General features: G+C 35.0%; 1 protein-coding gene across 3 annotated transcripts in view; it reads left to right on the forward strand.

Annotated features, from left to right (window-relative positions):
- The window catches only part of Gdpd1 (glycerophosphodiester phosphodiesterase domain containing 1), a 47,745-nt gene that overhangs the window by 9,358 nt on the left and 15,449 nt on the right, over positions 1-22,938 (forward strand). For all 3 annotated transcript variants that reach the window (XM_040269064.2, XM_040269063.2, XM_005321562.5), the window contains exons 2-4: positions 5,676-5,718; positions 11,719-11,854; positions 15,451-15,496. In XM_040269064.2, the coding sequence (XP_040124998.1) occupies positions 5,676-5,718; positions 11,719-11,854; positions 15,451-15,496 (225 nt within the window). The remainder of the gene's footprint in view (positions 1-5,675; positions 5,719-11,718; positions 11,855-15,450; positions 15,497-22,938) is intronic.

Raw genomic sequence — 22,938 nt, forward strand, 5'->3', positions numbered from 1 at the left:
CCAAAAAGAAAAGAAGAAAGAAAAAGCAATGGTGGGTTAAAATTCCAATTGCCTCAGCACGAATCAAAGCAGTGGTACCAAGTGTACTAGTAGATATTCTTCACCATCATATACTCACAGTTTAAAAAAAAAAAGTCCATTTCACTTAAGAATATTTTTCTACTTGGGAGATTGAGGCAGAAGGATCACAAGTTTGAGAACAGGCTCAGCAACTTAGTGAGATTCCTGTCTCAAAATTAAAAATACCAAAAAGGACTGGGGATGTAGCTCGGTGGTAGAGTGCATGCTCTACTACAAGTACAATCTCCAGTACCACACAAAAAAGTCCTTGAAATATTGGTAAAAAATATTTATTTTATCATGTTCAACATTTGAGTACATTTAGCTTTTAATATTCTGTGTGACAACATTAACAGTACATACAAGTGCCAAGGTTGTGGCTCAGTGGTAGAGCGCTTGCCGAGAGTATGAATGAGGCACTGGGTTTGACCCTGGCACAACATAAAAATAAATAAAAGTATTGTGTCCGTCTATAACTAAAAAAAAAAAAATTAAAAAGAGTCTATACAAAACACCTTTTATAAGTACCAAAGCATGATTTTTAAAATATTTATTTATTTATTATTAGTTTTAGGTGGATACATTAGTTTGTTTTTATGTGGTGCTGAGGATTGAACCCAGTGCCTCATGCATGCTAGGCGAGCACTCTACCACTGAGCCACCACCCCAGCCGCATGATGTTTGTTTTGAGGAAAAAAAACTGTGCAGTCATTTGAGTTGTGAGCTAAATCAACTGTTTCTCCCACCCCCCAGAACAATGTTTTTACTTTAAAGAATGAGTAACAACTGTACTTATTCAGGCTTGAATGTTTGGCAGAGATATTCTTGAAAATGAATAAAGTGAGTCTGTACTTTAATAAAAGTAATCTAACTGATGTAGCACAATAATTAAATTTGAGTTTTCAAGAAAAAAAATAGAATTTTTTTTCTTTTCATTTTGTTTTTCTGATACTGAGGATTGAACCAGGATACTCTACTACTAAGTGACACCCCCATTTTGAGACAGGGTCTCATCGTGTTGTCCTGGTTGACCTCCAACTTGTGATCCTCCTGTCTCAGCTTCCTGAATAGCTGTGATTACAGGCATATGACACCACACCTTGCCAAAAATTAGAATTTTAGAAAATATCTTCCACCATGAACTTGATAGCTTTCCACTTCTTAAAGACTTTTCTGATGAAATCAAATGTTAACAAATGTGATTTTTAAAATATCACATAATTCAGTGAATCAATATTTTCTGTATGACCAGTGCTTAATGTTATAAAATCTTAAGTGTGAAAGGTCCATTCATAGTTAAAGATGGACCAATGGGATTTCATGTAACAGAGTAGGAAGAGGTCACTGATGCGGTTCAGATTCTACAGTGCAACTTACTTTGTAGAAATGAATACCAGTTGAATTTTGAGGCAGTATTTTTTTTGTTGTTGTTCTTTTCTTCCATTGGTGCTGGGAATGGAAAACAGGCTCTCATGCATGCTAGATAAGTGTTTTACCATTGAATTACCCCTGCAGCCCCTTGATACATTGCCAAAAAAGATTTTTTCTTTTCCAACTACTTATCTGTGTACTTATAAAGCAGGTATGAGAATTTAGCTGCTTTTTGTTAAGCTAGATATTAAAGAGATTTGCAAAAAAATGTGTAGCAGAAACACTTTTTTTAAAGAATTTTTTATTTTGTTTGTTTGTTTTTATGTGTGCTGAGAATCAAACCCAGTGCCTCACTCATGCTAGGCCAGCATTATACCACTGAGTTACAACCCCACCCCAACAATGACACTCTTAATTAATTTTTTTTTGTTTTTGGAAAAGTATATATTTTTCATAAAAATTTCATGTTAAAATGTAATGGATTGAGGGGTTGGGGATATAGCACAGTTGGTAGAGTGCTTGCCTTGCATGCACAAGGCCCTGGGTTCAATCCCCAGCACCACCACCACCAAAAAAGTTGACTTTATGAGCTGGGGTTGTGGCTTAGTAGTAGAGCACCCAAGTAGCACATGTGAGGCGCTGGGTTTTATCCTCAGCACGGTATAAAAATAAATCAAGGTATTATGTCCAACTACAACTAAAAGTATATTTAAAAAAGTAATGGATTGGGTTGGGATTGTAGCTCAGTGGTAGAGCACTTGGCTTGCCTCACATGTGCCAGACTCTGGGTTCAATCCATGGCACAGGAAAAGATTGAAAAGTGTTGGGTTTGTTGTTATTTTCAAATAAAGAAAAATAAATTTGTAGGATTTAACTTCTAATACACAGTTAATAATGGATATAACCCATTTAATTAGGGTACTCAATAAGTTTTAAGAGTGTACTCAGTAATTTTGGGATGGTAGTGGTACTCAGGGGCACTCGACCACTGAGCCACATCCCCAGCCTATTTCATATTTTATTTAGAGACACGATGTCACTGAGTTGCTTAGGACTTTGCTTTTGCTGAGGCTGTCTTTGAACTCGAGATCCTCCTGCCTCATCCTCCTGAGTTGCTGGGATTACAGATCTGTGCCACCTCGCCCAGCTGCATTCAGTAATTTTTAAGAGTATAAAGGGGCCAAGTGACCAAAGTGTTCTCTCTCTCTCTCTCTCTCTCTCTCTCTCTCTCTCTCTCTCTCTCTGTACTGAGGATTGAACTCAGGGGTGCTTTACCACTGAGGTGTATTTCCTTAGCCTTTTTATTTTGAGACAGGGTTTTGCTAAATTGCCCAGGCTGGTCTCCAACTTGCCAAAGCTGACCTGCAACTTGTGATCCTCCTGCCTCAGCCTCCCTAGTATCTGGGATTACACACATGCTTGGTTAAAACATTAACTCAAATATAATAAGACTCATTGTAATCTGATGTGATAAGAAAGTGCTTCATAAGAATCATGTATTCTGATGTGATAAGAGAGTGCTTAATAAGAATCATGTGATAAGAAAGTGCTTCATAGAAGAAAAGTGAACTAGATCTCAAATTAAGGTTAAGAAAGATTGGGAGATGAGCCAGACATGGTGGTACATGACTATAATCCCAGCAACTTGAGGCAAGAGGATAACAAATTCCAGGCCAGCCTGGACAACATAATGCGACACTGTCTCAAAATAAAATAAAAATAAGCGCTGGGGATATAACTCAGTGGTAGAGTGCCCCTGGGCTCAATCCCTAGAACCATGAAAAATGAAATGAAACAAGGTCATTTAACTTCACCTAACCAAGAGTTAACTAACCTCAGAAGGGCACTTTCTTTTCAAAAAAACTATAAGCTCCACATGAAACTGTTTTCTATTATGCTTTAGTAATGAAAAGTGAACCCAAATCAAACTAGCTTTTTTTACATAGGTATCCCTTTCTACAAAACTAATGGAATTTTAGAACAATTTGTTTCTGTTGATTATTAATTAGGTTGTCATGAAACTACAACCTAACAATATAACAAGGAAATTTTAACATTCTCATGGATATGTTCAAATGGTATTTTTTTAATAAAACATCTTTTTTTTTAATTTAATTGTAGATGGACAGCATGTCTTTATTTTATGTTGTGCTAAGGATGGAACTCAGTGCCTCACATGTGACAGGCAAGTGCCCTGTCACTGATCTACAGCCCCAGCCCATTGCCAAGGTTGGCCTGGATTTCAAGATCCTCCTGCTCAGCCTCCCAAGAGTCTGGGAATACAGGCATGCACTACTGGTCCTCATTTTGTTTAAAAAACATTTAAATGTTAATACTTAAACTATATCCTGAACTTGAATTGACTCTTCCTGTTAAGAAGCCAGGCAGGCCAGGCATGATGGTGCTCCTTTGTAATCATAGGGGCTCCAGAGGCTGAGGCAGAAGTATGGCAAGTTCAAAGCCAACCTCAGCAATTTAGCGAAGCCCTAAGTAACTCAGTGAGACCCTGTCTCTAAATAAAATACAGAAAAGGGCTGGGGATGTGGCTCAGTGGTTATGTGCCCCTGGTTTTAGTCCCCTGAAACAAAAAAAAAAAAAAGAAGAAGCTAGATAGGTGGTGCTTTTCTATAATCCCAACTACTCAGAAGGCTGAGGTAGGAGAAAAGAAAATAACTGGTTTTTGTTTGTTTGTTACCTGGGATTGAACCCAGTGTGCTTAATCACTGAATCACATCACCAGCCATTTTTATTTTCCTGTTTTTTTTTTTTAAGAGAGAGAAAGAACTTTTTAATATTTATTTTTTAGTTTTCAGCAGACACAACATCTTTGTTTGTATGTGGTGCTGAGGATCGAACCTGGGCCGCACGCATGCCAGGCGAGCGCACTACCGCTTGAGCCACATCCCCAGCCCAGTACTGAATTTTTTAAAATATTTTTTTAACTGTAGATGGGCACAATATCTTTATTTTACATATTTATTTTTGTGTGGTGCTGAGGATTGAACCCAGTGCCTCATTCATTCGAGGCAAATGCTCTATCACTGAGCTACAACCTCAGCCCAGTACTGAAATCTTTTAGTTTAAAAATATATAAAAAGTGGGCTGGGGATATAGCTCAGTTGGTAGAGTGCTTTCCTTGCATGTACAAGGCCCTGGGTTCAATCTCCAGCACCACCGTGTTTTGGCTAGCATGTGTATCACTAATTGATTCTTTACCTAGTATATAACATTGGATAATTTTTTATCTTTCTGTATATTCATATCAAAATATGTCCTTTTTGTCATTGACTATTATCCACTCTTCCCATTAATGGACATACACCAAGTACCTACTCTTTAGCAGTTACTCTGTGATAATGGCAATTGTAATAGCAATAATTCTTCAGTTTCACTGAATGCTCACTACAGTGTTTCACTGAATTTAATGCCATTGATTTTAAGACACATTTTTTTTTATGTACTGTTAAGAGAAAAGCTTTCCAATTAAACTGTTAAGACACCATCCATTGACAGATGTACTCCAACTTCAGAAATGTTCAAAAGTGAAAAGCTATCATATTGCACTTTGCATGTTAACTCATTTAATTATACCAATCCAATGAGGTAGGACTATTATTATCATTCTAATAAAGAAGCAAGTTCAACCATGGAGAGGTGAGGTGACTTTCCTAAAGTCATCCAAATATTAAAAAATTTGAGATAAGGCATCCTAACTCTACAGTTTCATCCTCAGCTGTTACACTATATTGCCTTCTGCCAAGGTGATTAAAAGTCACTTCTTTTTGGTAATTCATGAGATAAGGAGGGGAGAGACAAACAATTTTTGCTACACTGTGATAAATGCCTTGGTAGAGATGTTCATAAGAGATTATGAGGATATATAGAGAAAACTTAACCAACAAGAGCTTAAACATCACCTTTAGGTTCTTCTAGCCCTCCTGAATTTCTGTGGCTATTTTGATTTTCTTTTCTTTTCTTTTCTTTTTCCTAGTACTTAGGATTGAATCCAGGACCTCTAGCATGCTAGGCAATGGCTCTACTACTTTTGGTCTTTGATTCCTACTGGTTTATCTAAACAAAAACAAATTTTAAAGAATCAAAATACTGTGCACTCTTTAAAAAACACATGTACTATAATATCTACATAATAAATAAGCATCAGGATTCATTATACTAAAATTTCTAGAAAAATAAAATGTTTAAAATAGCTAATTAAATGAAGTTTGAATTTAATGTCTCCACAGGTGCTGGAGAAAATTTGGAGAATACAATGGAAGCCTTTCAGCAGTAAGTATATTAAAAAAAATACTCTTTTACAGTTTTTCATTAAAGTGTTATGATTAACAGAGCAAAGATAGTATATGTGTAGCATCCATTTGTAGTAGTTGTTTCTATAAAACCCCATTTTTTAATTTAGTCTGAAGTGTTTTATAGAGTGTTTGGCTTCTGTATAACTGAAAAACTAAATCAGAGTTTTGAGTAATCAAAGATACTATAGTTCCAAAGCTGAAAGAAGACATTTGTAACAAGGAACATACTGTGTATAATGCTAATTAGTCTTGGAGAGAAAGAGAAAACAAAACAACTGTTACATCGGCTGCTATTTATGAAAAGGATTGTGTCTTTGTGCCCACGAGTTTTAGTTACAGACCTGAACCTCCAATCTGGTACTCTTGGAACCCTCATGAGTGTTGATCTTATTTTTTAAAATAAGATAGATTAAAATTTTTCTATTTAGAATTGATTCACATTTCATATAGATGTTTTTTAGAGCACTTCACAAAGAAGCTGTAGGAGACAGGAATGAAGACTGATGGCTACTCTTGTTCTCTGTCTTAAAGTCAATTATTACTATCACTCTGTGATAATGGTGAGAACACTGTTTTCCTTTCCCTGAAAAACTACCTCCAATGAAAGACATTACCTATTCATATTTAATGAGAAAAAGAATTTCTTATATAATTTTGAGACTTATAGAATTTTTAAAAATATTTTATTTTTTTTAGTTACAGTTGGACACAATACCATTATTTTATTTATTTTTATGTGGTGCTGAGGATCAAACTCAGGGCTTCAAACATGCTAGGTGAGTGCTCTACCACTGAGCCACAACCCCAATCTGAGACTTATAGAATTTGATAGGATTTTGCTACGTGGTCCCAAACTCTTGAGCAATTTTGAGCATTTTTAATGTGTATAATTTGGACTAAGAAATCAGAATTTTTCTTCTTAATTGAATTTTATTTGTTTCTTTGTTTATTTATTTACTTATTTTTGATGGTGCTGGGATGGAACCCAGGGACTTGTGCACTGTAACTACTCATTCTACTACTGAACTACGACCTCAGCCCAGGAGAATTTGAACTAAGTTTTTGTTCTGCTTCTCACCAAAGACTTATAAAAAGGCTTAGAGATTATTTTTCCTGTTATCAGACTTGAAGGTACTGCTTCTAGTTTCATCTGAATCCCTCTACTTGTCATTTCTTCTTTTTCCTGTTGGTTATGATCTCAAAAGTCTTTTACAAAAATGCAAAATCTTTTCTACTGTCACAGGTTAATGTGAATATTTTAATTTAAATTATTTTCCCTACTTAGATTGTTTATCTAGCAAGTTATCTATAGCTAAATATGAGTATATAATTTTATGTGTATATTTTTCTATATAGGTGCCTGTGTATGTGCACACACTATCACTTTATCATATGTGGGTTTGGATTTATTTGGGAGAAACTGCCCATAACTTTAAATAATTTTAGTATTCTTTATGTTGGAAGCACATTATTTTGAAAGTTTTTCCCCATATTCTTTGTTAAATTTTTACCCATCACTCTTTTTTTTTAATGAAATTGAAACACTAGGTTATATAGTAAGTTATTTCTAAAGATGTACACTTGAAAATATCACATTTTAAAAATAATTTTTAGTTGTAGATAGACACAATGTCTTTATTTTATTTATTTATTTTTATGTGATGCTGAAGACCGAACCCAGTGCCTCACATGTGCTAGGCAAGCATTCTGCCACTGAACCATAACTCCAGCCCAAAAGTATCACATTTTTTAAATCTTTTTTTGTTTTGTACTGAGGATTAAACCCAGAGACACTTAACCACTGAGCCACATCCCTATCCCTTTTTATTTTTTATTTTGAGAAATTGTCTTTCTAAGTTCCTAAGGCTGGCCTCAAACTTGTGATCCTCTTGCCTCAGCCTCTGGAGTTGCTGAGATGACAGGGTTGTGCCACAATGCCAAATACATACTTTTTGATTGTACTTTTTTTTGTTTCATTTATAAATATTTTATTGTTTAACTTCTGGGACACTTAGAAGGTTCCCTCCTCTCTCAAACATATCTGCGTCATGAACTACTAGAAGTTGGGCATGGTGGGTACATACTTATAGTCCCAGCTACTTGGGAGGTTGAGGCAAGAGGATTATTTTAGCTCAGGAGTTGCAGAGTTCCAGACCAGCCTGGGCAACATCATGAGACCCTGTTTCAAAAAGAAGGAGGAGAGTTTAAAAGAAGAAAGAAAAAAATACAAGAAAAATTATTTAAACATAATATTTTCAAGGTACCATTTATTAAAAAGTAAAGGATGGGGCTGGGGTTGTGGCTCGGAGGTAGAGAGCTTGCCTGGCATGGGTGAGGCACTGGGTTTGATCCTCAGCACCACATTAAAATAAAAAATAAAGATATATTTTTTTTTAAAAAGTGAAGGAATTATAATACATGATCAGCAAAAGACAGAAACTGTGCTTAAGTGAGAGGAAGATAATCCTTATTATTATTTTTGGGGGAGGAGAGGTACTGGGGATTGAACTCAGAGCACTTGACCACTGAGCCACATCCCTGGCCCTATTTTGTAATTATTTAGAGACAGGGTCTCACAGAGTTGCTTAGTGCCTTGCTTTTGCTGAGGCTGGCTTTGAACTTGTAATCCTCCTGCTTCAGCCTCCTGAGCTGCTGGGTTTACAGGTGTGCACCAATGCACCAGGCTCTAGTTCTTATTATCTGGAGGAGAAATAATAAAAAAGTGATGGCTGGCTAAAATTTAGATCTTATTTATGTGTTAATTTAGATATGTATTTCACAAAGTATATATAACATGGAGTTTAAGATGATGACATATTAGAGAAAGTGTAAGTAGTTGGTGGGAGGAAGCATGGTTTAGATTAACCAGGAAATTGAAACAACAATAAGACTAGAAGAGCTATATTTGAAGAAAGAAAAATTATTTTTTTAAATATGGAATGTTGGACGGGTGCAGTGATGGAAGCCTGTAAACCCAGTGGGTAGGGAAGCTGAGGCAGGAGAATCGTGAGTTCAAAGGCAGCCTCAGCAAAAGCGAAGCACTAGGGCTGGGGATGTGGCTCAAGCGGTAGCGCGCTCGCCTGGCATGCGTGTGGCCGGGGTTCGATCCTCAGCACCACATACCAACAAAGATGTTGTGTCCGCCGAGAACTAAAAAATAAATATTAAAAAAAAAAATTCTCTCTCTCTCTCTCCTCTCTCACTCTCTCTTTAAAAAAAAAAAAAAAAGCGAAGCACTAAGCAACTCAGTGAGACCCTGTCTCTAAATAAAATACAAAATAGGACTGGGAATATGGCTCAGTGGTTGAGAACCAATGAGTTCACACCCTACTACCAAAAAAAAAAAAAAATGTGGAATGTTTGAGATTAAGATGTGACATTAATGTGGACAAGATATATCTAGGAGATTGAAAGGACTTTAGAGATATATTGAAAATTAATTCATTATGTTAGAGTGTGACAAGAGAAGTAATTTTGACCAAGAATTCCATCTCACAATTTATAAAACGTCCTTTAATGTGGTTTATAAGATGCTTTCACAAACCCTATCTCCTTTGTAGTATAAATATGGCTCTTCTCCTTAGGAGCAAAAATCTTTTTTATTGATCCCTCACTTCCTAACATCTCGCTCAGGCTCTCACACTGATAGGCTCTTACTAGTTGCTCATTGAATCAGATACAGAATAGTGCATTCCAAAAACAAAGCAGAATTTTAGCAAAAGACAGATAAAGGAAACAGAACCCCCTTCACAGTAAACATAGAACCCAAAACTAAGGAATCATCTCAATCTCTCTCTCTCTCTCTCTCTCTCTCTCTCTCTCTCTCTCTCTCTCTCTCTCTTCTCTCACATACACACACACACACACACACACACACAGACACAGTCACTAAGCCCTTGGGAATGTAAAATCTGGTTCTTAAGAGCTAATAAAAGTAGGTTATTAAACTAGGCTGCCTTTGTAAATACCCAGAAGACAATGTGATCCCTCTGGTACCAACATGAATGGTAAGAGAAAGAAGCAAATTGTATTAGCAATATTTGGAAATGTAAATTGGCAGACAGTCAAAGTAATTAATCAGTGCCCTGATTCTCATGATAAATTTTATAGTATCTGGTTACTGTAATACTAATTATCTCATCTCTGCAATGGGAGTGTATATTTATTGATAAGGTTGCTTGTTAACTGACTTGGAAATTTGTATAAAACCTAAATCAGGCCTAGTGTCATGACACACACCTGTAATTCCAGCAATTCACGAGGCTGAGGCAGGAGGATCACAAATTCAAGGAAAGGCTTAACAAGTTAGAGAGAGCCTGTCTCAAAATAAAAATAAAAGGAGCTGGAGATGTAATTCAGTGGTAAAGCACCCCTAGGTTTTATTCCCCCATACCAAAAACAAACAAGCAAACACTATCATTTTAACTTTTTAAAAAAGATTTTATTTTATTTTTTGCAGTACTAGGGATTGAACCCAATACCATGCTAGGCAAGCACTCTATCCTGAGCCACATCTCCTGTCCAACTTTGTTCTTTAAATGTGAATATCAGGTTCCCTAGCATCATTTGTTAAAACTGGTTCATTTTTTTATTCAATGGTCTCTGCATCTTTATGAGAGCTCATTTCTGAGCTCTCTGTCCTGGTCCACGTGCATTTGTTATATCCGTATATGTTTTTCTTTATATCATTACCACACTCTTTTGATTACAGTATTAAATTTTGAAATAGAGAAGTATTGGTCCTTCAACTTTTTAGTTTTTAAGATTGTTTTGTCTGTTTGGGACCCTATGAAATTCCATTTGAATTTTAGGATGGATTTTTCTATTTCTGAAAAAAAATAATAATTGGGATTTTGCTGGAATTGCCACAAATCTGCAGATTGCTTTGAGTAGTATTAAGATCTTAAGTATATTTATTATAGTTGCACATCCATATCTACATATCTTTAACTTCTTTTTGAAGTGTTTTATAGTTTTCATTATACAAGTCTTTCGCCTCCTTGGTTAACTCCTGAGTGTTTTAATGTTTTTGATCAATTGTAAATAAAATTGTTTTGTTAGTTTCCTTTTCAGACTATTCATTATTAATATATAGAAACACAATTTTTGTGTGTTAATCCAACAACTTTCTTAGATTCATCTGTTAGTTCTAAGAATATTTTTATAGGATCTTTGGGATTTGGGGAGTAGGAGGCTTGTGGCTGAGGATTGAACCCAGGGCCTTGCACATGCTAAGGAAGAGCTCTACCACTAAGCAATACCTCTAACCCAGGATTTTCTATATGTAAGATCATGTCTTCTGTGATCAGAGATGACTTTACTTGTTCCTTTCAATTTGAATTTTTTCTTGCCCATTACAACTTCCAATAAGATAAAAGCAACTAGCCAGCATTGTCTTATTTCTTAATCCTCTCTCTTTCACTTTTTTTTCCCCCCAGGGATTGAACCCAGGGTCACTTAAACACTGAGCCGCATCCCTGGCCCTTTTCTTTTGTTCTGTTTTGAAACAGAGTCTCACTAAGTCCTTAGGTCCTTGCTAAATTGCTGAGGTTGGTCTCAAACTTGGAATCCTGCTGCCTTAGCCTCCCAAATGGCTGGGATTACAGGCATTCGCCATCATGCCCAGCAATCCTCTCATTTTTTAAATGTGGCTCTCAGAGGGAAATTTATTTGCCCAAAGTTATACAATTTCATAACAAATCAGGAATTGGTTTTCAAGTCTCTGAACTTCTGGCCACATATTCTTTCCATGATATAGAGTTGCCAAGATTAAGGATGACTGGTTATTGAAAGGAGGCAACATTATTCACTTATTTTAATTAAGATCACATCAATGAATGTTGATAAATGATGTTGTTGAGGATATAGTTCAGTATTACAGAATATTTGGGTTTGTAACTGAATTATTATATCTAATGCATGTAACCTAAATGTTTGCGTAAGTTTTAGGTTGTCATTTTTCTCTTTATTTCTTCAGTGCAGTCACACTTGGAACTGATATGTTGGAATTGGACTGCCATATCACAAAAGATGAACAAGTTGTAGTATCACATGATGAGAACCTGAAGAGATCAACTGGGGTCAATGTAAACATCTCTGATCTCAAATATTGTGTAAGTAAAAATGAATGATAAACTAATGTCTAGTATATATTAGGATAAAGTGTTTTTTTAGTGTTTTAAAAATTGTTGATGGACCTTTACTCATTTATTAATTTATTTTTATGTGGTTCTGAGAATCGAGCCCAGTGCCTCACACATGCTAGGCAAGTGCTCTACTACTGAGCCACAACTCCCACCTGGGAAAGATTTTTTAAGGCAGTGAATGCCAGACATTGCTTCAGTCAGTAACTTTAAAAAATAATATTTTTATATTTAAATAATAAATGTCAAAAGAATTTTTAAAAATTACCCTAACTCCCATTGAGGATTTTATACTTTACAAATACATCCATGAAGACTTGTTTTTATAAATATTTTAATAAAATTACAAGTCCTCAAATGTAAAGCTACTGGAATTCAACTTGTTAAATTTAGTCAATTCATATTAAGGAAATGAATTATTTTTGGTCTTCAAGTATAAGAAAGCACCATTTAGGGGTGAGGTTGTGGCTCAGTGGTAGAGTGCTTTTCTAGCATGTGTGAGGCACTAGGTTCGATCCTTAGCACCACGTAAAAATAAACAAAGGTATTGTGTCCATCTATAACTAAACATTTTTTAAAAAGCACCATTTTAAAATTTGATCATAATGGTTTATATGCTCACTTTAGTAAATACTGATAAATAAGGGAAACAATGCTTTCTTTTACCACCTATAGCAAGCTCCTGTTAACGGAACACTATATGTATACCTTGTTATTTTTTCAGAATTTTCTTTTCACTACATATTATGTGCATTGTTTTAAACACTTTAACATTATAAACATTTTTACATAGTTTTTAAAAAACAGGCTTTTGTTAGAGAAGTTTTGAGTTCACGGCAAAATTTAGTGGAAATACTGAATACCCACAGAAGCACATCCTTCCCCACTACTAACATCCATACCAAGTAGCACATTTGTTATAATTGATGTCACCCAAAGTCCATAGTTTATACATTAGAGTTCACTCTTGATCCTGTACATCCTATGGTTTAGATATTAGTCATTTAATGACATTTATCCACTATTTATACTATCACACAAAATAGTTTCACTGCTTCCAAAATCCTCTATGCTTTTTATTTATCCCCCCTCTTCTCCCATCCCCTGGAACCACTAATCTTTTTATTATCTCCATAGTTTTGCATTTTCTAAAATGTCACATATTTGGAAGTATACAGTGTTTAACCTTGCAGGTTCCATGCTTATTTTTCATAAATATTTGAAATGACTGCAGTTGTTACATTGAGTAAATCTGTAGTTATTTTTAAACAGTTTCCTATTGGACACAGGATTGGTTGTAAGTTTTCACTGTACTGAATATCACTATGTGTAAAGATAAAGCTTTATCTTTAGACACTGGTATCAAGTTACTTTTGAAAATATAAATAAGAATATACTTATAAAGACATAAATATTTATATTAAAGTTATTTGTATGAATTTTTCTCTATATTTAAAGTTAATTATTTCTCTAGAAGGAAAATATTGGTTAAAAGAATAGAAATATTATCATTATTGTCTTTAATAATATATATTACAGTTTCCTATTGCCTGCTTACTTTTTTTTTTTTTTTTGGTGGGGGGGCACTCAACCACTGAGCTACATCCCCAGCCCTGTTTTGTATTATATTTAGAGATAGAGTCTCAAGGAGTTGCTTAGCAACTAGTTTTTGCTGAGGCTAGCTTTGAACTGGAAATCCTCTTTTCTCAGCCTCCTGAGCGCTGGGATTACAGTCATGCACCATGGCACTGGGCAAAGCCTTGGTTTTAACCCCTAGCACCAAAAAAATTAGCGAGCAGCCAGGTACGGTGGCTCACACCTGTATTCTCAGCAGCTCAGGAGGCTGAGACAGGAGGATTTTGAGATCAAAGCCAGCCTCAGCAAAAGCTAGTTGCCAAGCCAGCCTCAGCAACTTAGCAAGACCATAAGCAAATTAGTAGGATCCTGTTTAAAAAAAAATTTAAAAAGGGCTAGGGATGTAGCTCAGTGGTGAAGCACCTCTGGATGCAATCCCCAGTTACCTGCCCCATCCCAAAAAGAATAAAAAACTCTTAAAATTCAACAATAAGGAAATGAATCTATTTTTAAATAGGCAAAAATCTGAACAGACACTTTGCTAAAGAAGATATACAGATGGTAAATAAGTACAGGAAAATATCCCCCAAATCACTAGTCATCAGGAACTGCAAATTATAATTGAAATAGATTCTATTACATGTGTAATATAGCTAAAATAAGAAAAAAGTGATATCAAATGTTGGTGAAGATTCAGAATTAAAATTTCTATACATTACTGGTGCAAGTACAAAGTGATACTGTCACTTTGGAAAATAGGCAGTTTTTTTTTTTTTTTTTTTTTTTTTTTTTTTATCAAGTTGTGTATGTCCTGAGCATAGGACCCAGCAATCTCACTCCAACATATTTACTCAAGAGAAACAAAAACTTTTGTTCATACAAAAACCTATTCGGGGAGAATATTTGTAACGGCTTTATTCATAAACAGAAACTAGAAACAATCCTAGTATCCTTCAATGGTGAATAGATAAACAAGTACATTCATACAATGGAATACCTATTCAACAACAAAAAGGAATGAATCACTGATGCACACAACATGAGAAAATCTCAAATACATTTTTCTAATATGGAAGATGCCAGATCCGAAAAGGTAATCCTGAATGATTCCATTTTAATGGATATTTTAGAAAATGCAAAACTATAAAGATGGAGATCAGTCATTGTCAGTAGTTGGGAGAAGGAGGAGGGTATGACTGCAGTGGGCAGCAAGGAAACTGGGGGAGGGGAAATTATAGAATTGCTTCTATTTTGATTGTAGTGGAAGCTACATGATTGTATTCATGTCTTAAGATTCATTAAATTATATATCAAAGAAAAAAAAAGCTAGTTGCCAAGCAACTCAGTGAGACCCTATCTCTAAATCAAATACAAAATAGGGCTGGGGATGTGGCTCAGTGGTTGAATGCCCCTGGGTTCAGTCCTCAGTGCCCAAAACAAGCAAACAAATAAACAATAACAAAAAAATAAAACCAGGGCCTTGCACATGCTAAACATGAACTCTACACTGAGCTACACCCTCAGCCACTCCTGCTTGCATATTATAAGATTTATTTTAAGAGGAAAAAGTTCCCATTTTGCTGTACCCTTACCATTATTAGTCATTGTAATTATCATTAATTAGTTATATTTATATAAAATTATATTTATACAATAAATTTTCTGGTTTGCTAGATTAAATTTTAATTAGAATTTATTTGATTATTAATGAGCTTAAATATTTTTCTGTATGATTGTTAGGTATTTTTCTTTTTCCTTGAATTATCTGTAGTGGATGTTTTTCTACTGAAATGTTGAGAAAAGGTCTATATTAAATATAAATACTATAGACTTCTTATAGGTGATAGAAGTAATTAAATTATTAATTTGCCTATGTAAATATAGGTTTTTTTCACTCATTTTTCAAAGAAGCAAACTTTTATTTCATTCTTAACATAAGACAAAATACATTTTACTTTTGAGATAACTTTTTTCAATCATATCTTTTTAAGGAGCTCCCGTCTTACCTTGGTAAACTGGACGTCCCATTTCAAAGAGGTAATATTTCTCATTTATCACTTAAACAGTGACATTAAAGTATATTTATTTATGCTGAGAAGCCCATCTGTGTCCTTTTATCATAGTTATCTTCTTGTTAAAAGTACTGTCCTGTAAGCTTATTCTCTCAGAACTACAAATATGCGACCTTGATAGGTCATCTGATCCAAAGATGATTAGGCCCAACCATTTAACTAGGTCTCTTTATTTAAATTTACATAAAATTAATTCAAGCTGGGCTGGGGATGTGGCTCAAGCGGTATCGCAGTCGCCTGGCATGCGTGCGGCCCGGGCTCAATCCTCAGCACCACATACAAAGATGTTGTGCCCGCCGAAAACTAAAAAATAAATATTAAAAAAATTCTCTCACACACACACTCTCTCTCTCCCTCTCTTTAAAAAAAATCATTAATTCAAGCTGGAATACTAATTGTAGGAAACTTGAATATTATTGGGAATATTTTGCACTTCTAAAGCTTCGATTCTAGAATATTGCCATAACTTATAGTAGTCATCCATCATGAAAAGAATAAAGAATAAGTAAAAAGAAGTAGAAAGGACCTCTCTTGCAGATCTTTCTGGTTCTTTAACTGTTGATTCTGTCATTCAGCTGTGCCATATTTTAAATGATTGAAAAGACTTTTATTACTCAAACTATTTCCTAGCAATTTAATGGTTTTCTTTCATTAGAGGGAGTATTTCTCCAAAGAAAAGTGTCTCCTTGCCTAATTTATTAGTTACTGCACGTTAGAGTGGAAAATACACCACTTAGAGATATAAGCACTAAGCAGGTGTAGCCTACCAATATCACAAGTTGGCTTCCCATTTTGAGTGATTCAAATATATAAGTCAATAAAACTACAAGAGGCTGCATGTTATATACTTTGGTATGGTTTGCATATTGTTGAATCCTTGTGAAAATATCAAGAATCTATTTTTATAACTTTTGCAATTTATAATTTTGATTTTTCATTGATACATAACAATTGTACATATTTGTGGGATACAGTGTTATGTTTCAGTACATTATGTGTATTATGTAATGATCAATCAGGGTAATTAGCATATTTGTCATCTCAGACATTTATCTTTTTTATGTGGTGGAAACATTTAATATCCTCTCTTCTGGCTATTTTTGAAATAGACAATACCCCAATGTTAACTATAGTTACCCTACTGAGTAATAGAACACTAGAACTTGTTCTCTTATAACTGTAACTTTGAATCAATTGGCTAGCCTTTCTTCTCCTTTCCCCAGCCTCTGGTAACCATTATTTTGTTGGCTACTTGTACTAAATCAACATTTTTAGACTCATTACATATGAGGAAAATTGTATAATATTTGTTTTTCTGTGTCTGGCTTATTTTATTTAGGATAATGTCTTCCAGGTTCTTCCATCTTGTTGTAAATGACAGAACAGTATTATTATGTTGTATATATGTACATATACACCATGTTTTCTTTATCTATTCATCCATCATTGGACAATTAGGTTGATTCTATATCTTGGTTACTGTGAATAGTATCAGTAAACTTGGGAATCCAGATATCTCTTTCACATACTGATGTTGTTTCCTTTGAATATATACTAAGTGATGGGATTGCTGCATCATTTAATAGGAAAATTTAAAAATTTTTAGGAACCTCCATACTGTTTTCCATAATGGCTATACTTCATTCTCACCAACAGTGTGCAAGATTCCTTTTTCTCTACATCCTCGACAGTACTTGTTTTCTTTTGTCCTTTTGATACTAGCTATCTTATATGGAGTGAGGCAATATCTCATTGTGGCTTAGACTTGCACTGCCCTGATGATTAGTGATTATTTTTTCATACTTATTGGTTATTTGTATATCTTCTTTTGGAAAATGCCTACTAAGTTTTTTGCCCATTTTAAAATCAGATTAGTTGTTTTTGAGTTTTGGTTTGTTTTGCTTTACTATTCTGGATATAAAATATAACAATATAAACACAAAATATCTCTTGGCAAATGTATATCTGCAAGTATTTTTTTTCCATTCTATAGGTTGTATCTTCCCTCTGTTGTTTCTTTTGTTGTGATTGGATCTATTGATATTAATTTTTTAAAAGAACAGTAACTACTTCCTAAATTTAAAATTGGCTAGTATAGGACTATGCTTATGGCTTAGTGATTGAGTGCTTGCCTAGAATGCTCAAGGTCCCTGTTTTGAGAGAGAGAGAGAGAGAGAGAGAGGTTTATTTATTTTTTATTTTTTTGTTACTGAGGATTGAACTCAGGGGTACTCGACCACTGAGCCACATCCCCAGTCCTATTTTGTATTTTATTTAGAGACAGGGTCTCACTGAGTTGCTTAGTGCCTTGCTTTTGCTGAGGCTGGCTTTGAACTCAAGATTTTCCTGTCTCAGCCTCCTAAACTGCTGAGACTATAGGCGTGCACCACCGCACCCATCTAAAGTTATCTATTTTTAAGGAATGTTTAAATCTGAGATGTTTATTTAATTTTGTCTTCCAGGTAAGTAACATTAAATTATATTTGTTTGAGGAAACACATTTTCATTCTCGTAGTTTATAATCCTAATATATAGGATTATATTTCCCATGCTATGTGGCTAGGATTACCGGCATGCACTAGTGAGCTCAGCAAAGCAGATTGGGGCAGAGAGATTAGGTATCTGAATGACAATCTGAAGTATGGGCTTTCTTTTGTTTAGGCTTAGAAAGTCACTGAAGATTATTAAGCAGCAAAAGAGTCTTTTTTTTTTTTTTTCTTGGTAGTGGGGATCAAACCCAGGGCTTTCCATATGCTAGACCATTGCTCTTCAACTGAGCTACATCCTCAGTCCCTTTTTTCTGATTTTCATATCTCCTTCATAAAGTAATAAAACTTTTGAATGTGAAGAGAACTTTGAGACCATCTAATGCTGCTTTCCATTAGAGATTAAAAACTAAAGTCTAAAGATGTGAATTAACTTGATCAAGTTCATACAACAAGTAAATGATAGAGCTAGAATTTGAAATAAATTTCCTCTTTACCAGCCAGTGTTCAGGTATACCAGATTGCCTCTCCATCAGATGTTTCCTCAAATGCTATATTAACATGCCAGGTACTCTCAGGTTTCAGACAACTGTAAAGAATAATAAACTTTCATTCATATTCCATTCAACTCTTATCATAATTGACTTTGGACAATGACTCAAACGTGAAGTTCACTGCATTTGAAACAGAATACTGTAAATATTTGATTCAGAGTAGTCAGAAGATTGTTCCTTTTTTTTTATCATATTCTCCTCAGAACTCTTATTTAGTTTTCTTTAGATATTGGAGAGACTGCCTGAGGAATATAAATTTCAAAATTTTTGCTCTCTTTGTGGTTCACAACTTTACTGGAGAGTACTTGTTTTTGTTTTTCAATTAAAGGAATTTATTACTAGAACTTTCTGTTTGCCATATTTATACACACTTTCTGTTCCTACCCACTTACCAAACCTATTCAGATGATTTTTAGTGTGTCAGAGCCACTTGGTGTTCATTCATCTCTTAAATCTCTTACCAAATTCTGACTTATCAAGTAATTATTTTTTTTAAAGGGATTCTTCAATGTGTCACAGGCTATATAAAAAGGATCATAAAAAAGTGTTAACCAAAGCGTTATCATCTATCCAACTTTCTTTATTTTATTTTATTGTTACTGGGATTGAATCAAAGGTGCTTAACCACTAAGCCACAGCCCAGCATTTTTTATATTTTATTTTGAAATAGGGCCTTGCTAAGTTGCTGAGGCTAGGTTTGAACTGACAATCCTCCTGCCTTGACCTCCCAAGCTGCTGGGAGGGCAGGTGTCCACCACCTCACCCAACTCATCCTACTTACTTTATAGTGGCCCTTTTTTGTTGTTGTTTTCATTAAAAATTCATAATTTGGATAATCTAGAGTTGACTATGATTATAGACAGTTTAAAAGTTCTAGCATGCTGTAGGACCCACATCATTCATTGTCATTCAACACACCTATTGCATGCTACTTTTTTTTTTTTAAGAGAGAGAGAAAATTTTAATATTTATTTCTTAGTTATCGGCAGACACAACATCTTTGTTTGTATGTGGTGCTGAGGATCTAACCCAGGCCGCACCCATGTCAGGCGAGCGTGCTACCACTTGAGCCACATCCCCAGCCCCTACTTTTTTTTTTTTAATTGATATTGGGGATTGAACTCGGCGCCACTACCACTGATCCACATCCCCAGCCCTTTCTTTTTTTTTTTTTTCTTTTTTTTATTTTGAGACAGGGTCTCCCTAAGTTGCTTAGGGCCTTCCTAATTTGCCAAGGCAGGCCTCGCATTTGTAATTCTCCTGCCACAGCCTCCCAATTCACTGAAATTACAAGCACTACAGGCATGTGCCACCGTGCCTGACTACTTTTCTTCTTGTAGTCTTCTGTTTCCTTGCTCTGGTTATCCTCTGTCCTGAACAATACCAGGACAAACTTCTCTTTCTCCCACTCTTTTTCTACATTCTTATAGGGACTAAGACATCTAAATTATGTATTTTTACTTCATAATAGCACACATTTTTTTCCTACTATACATTTTAATTGCCTTACTCCCTTACTGTTAAGTACTAATATTATATTACTTTAACCTATATGTCATTTTGCTGATTCAAAGTTTGTTTTTTCCTGTTTGACTTTTTTCTAAGCTGACCCTTATATCTATCTTACTTGGGTGTAAATAGTCCCTTGGCAATTCTTTTTTTTTCGGGGGGGGGGGGCTACCAGGGATTGAACTCAGGGACACTCAACCACTGAACCACATCCCCAGCCCTATTTTGTATTTTATTTAGAGACAGGGTTGAGTTGCTTAGTGTCTTGCTTTTTGCTGAAGTTGGTTTTGAACTCACAGTCCTCCTGTCTCAGCCTCCCAAGCCGCTGGGATCACAGGCGTGCGCCACCATGTCTGGCCCATGGCAATTCTTTAGTCTGTTAAATTAATTTTTCCACACTTGGAAGACAATAAAATTAAGAAAAATTTTTTTAGTTGTAGATGGACAAATACCTTTATTTAATTTACTTATGTATGTATTTATGTATGTATTTAATTTATTTATTTATTGTGGTGGTGAGGATTGAACCCCGTGCCTCACACATGCTAGGCAGTTGCTCTACCCACCAAGCTACAACTGCAGCCCCAACAATAAAATTTTTACTTAAGGGGCTGGGGATGTGGCTCAAGCGGTAACGCGCTCGCCTGGCATTTGAGGGACGCTGGGTTCCATCCTCAGCATCACCTAAAAATAAAATAAAGATGTGTCCACCGAAAACTGAAAAATAAATATCAAAAAATTCTCTCTCTTGGGGCTAGGGATGTGGCTCAAGCGGTAGCACGCTCGCCTGGCATGCGTGCGGCCCGGGTTCGATCCTCAGCACCACATACAAAGATGTGTCCCCCGAGAACTAAAAAATAAATATCAAATAACCAAAATAAAAAAAAAATTCTCTCTCTTTTGTCTTTCTTGCTCTTTAAAAAAAATTACTTAACTATAATATCATTGTTCAAATGGAACTTTTTGCTGAAAAGTGATGAAAATAATATGTAATTGCACTTTCTGGTATACCCAATAGCTATATATGTGTGTGTTGAGTACTTGAAATGTGGCTAGTACAACTGAGAAACTGAACTTTAAATTTTATTTAATATTAATTATTTTAAATTTACCTAGTCTTGTGCAGCTACTGCATAATGGAAATATCACATTCATATTTTTTAGGATATCAGTTTAAAATAGCTCAAGAGAAAAAAAGAGAGAGATTATATAGAATGATAGTGAATCTAACATTAAACATGATTGAATCAAGAGTTGGGGATGTAGCTCAGGGATAGAGCTCCTTCCAAGCATGTGCAAGTCTGCAAAGAAACAAACAAATAAAAGAACATTATTGAATCCAGAGGCTCAAAAAGACTCTCTTGCTTCATCTTGGATTTGCTTATCTGTGTATCTTGGGTATTATTCACATCTATCTTAGGTAGACTTTGTCCAGGTGGTAAAGAATTTGATTCTAGGTATTGATTCATATTCTGTCTACATGGTGACTTCGAGCCGGGGAAAGCCAGTTTCCTTTAGGAACTTCAAGAAAAAGGCTTCACTGAGATACAGACTGGCCAACATGATTCATGTGTCCATTTTGAAGTAAGAATATTCTGATCAGCCTACCCATGGGGGTGAATGGAGAAAGGGAACTGTGATTGACAGCCCTATCAGAACATTGTGTAATAAGGGAGTTATAGTTTTCTATAGGAAAAAACACCTAGTAGACCAAAACAATAACTATGCACTATAAACAGTTTTCAATAATTTAGTTATGTAGTCTATGACAAGTTTGAACTGTCCCAGTAACAAGCACTAGACAACTATTTCAAGATAATTTAAGCAAAAACATAGTAAATAAAAATGAATGTATTGTTATCTCTCTGTGTGTCTTTCTTTCCCCACCCCCAATTCCTTTTTTAAAAAAAAATTTATATTGAGAATAGGGTCTAGCTAAATTGCTGAGGCTGGCCTCAAACATGTGATTCTTTTACTTCAGCCTCTTGAATTGCTGGGATTACAGGCATGAATCACTGTACTCAGCAATTTATTGGTTCTCATAAAAAGTCCAGGGATTATATACCTTCATACATGACTCATTCTAGTTGTTCAAGTAATAATTGATTTTTTTCTATCTCCATTTCTTGATTCTTCATTCATCTGTGTTGTCTTTGTTCTCCGAGACACCTTTTTCACATAGATATAGACCCTTGGCAGCACATACATAATCCATTCAGTTGAGAGTTTCAGGAATCCTTTTCCAGTGTCCATACTGTTATGTGCATGAAGGGTCTCAGACAGTTCATAAATTCACTCAGGCCAGATAGGCAGAACCAAAATGATCAACAGTCCCATCAAAATGACACTTGAGTTCCATCTGAATTACAAGGAGTGCAATAATTGAGTATTTCTTCTCTTTTTTTTATTTATATGCTACTTTTCATATGAGCCCTTATTATAAATAATTTATTTTTTTGACATAGATTTACTTTTTTGATATGTGTCTTTCTCTTAATTTATAATAATAAGGATGAGATTAAGGATTTTTTACCATTTAGTTCTTCACATTATTGGAACTAGAAAGGAAAAATTTTTACAATGGTTTTATGGTATATACAGTGTGTTATATAAATAATTAGAAGCAAAAGGACTAGGAAAAAGAGTAAAAAAAATTCCCTTCTAATTTTTTATTACTTTAAAAAATTTTTTTAGATATTGATAGACCTTTATTTTATTCATTTATTTATATATGGTGCTGAGAATCGAACCCAGTGCCTCACACATGCTAGGCAAGTAAACTACCACTGAGCCACAACTCTAGCCCCTGTTTACTTTTAATTCTCTTTGAATAATTGTACTGATAAGAATTCTTTAGC

The sequence above is a fragment of the Ictidomys tridecemlineatus genome, chromosome 3 (assembly GCF_052094955.1).
Source record: "Ictidomys tridecemlineatus isolate mIctTri1 chromosome 3, mIctTri1.hap1, whole genome shotgun sequence".
NCBI lineage: Eukaryota > Metazoa > Chordata > Mammalia > Rodentia > Sciuridae > Ictidomys > Ictidomys tridecemlineatus.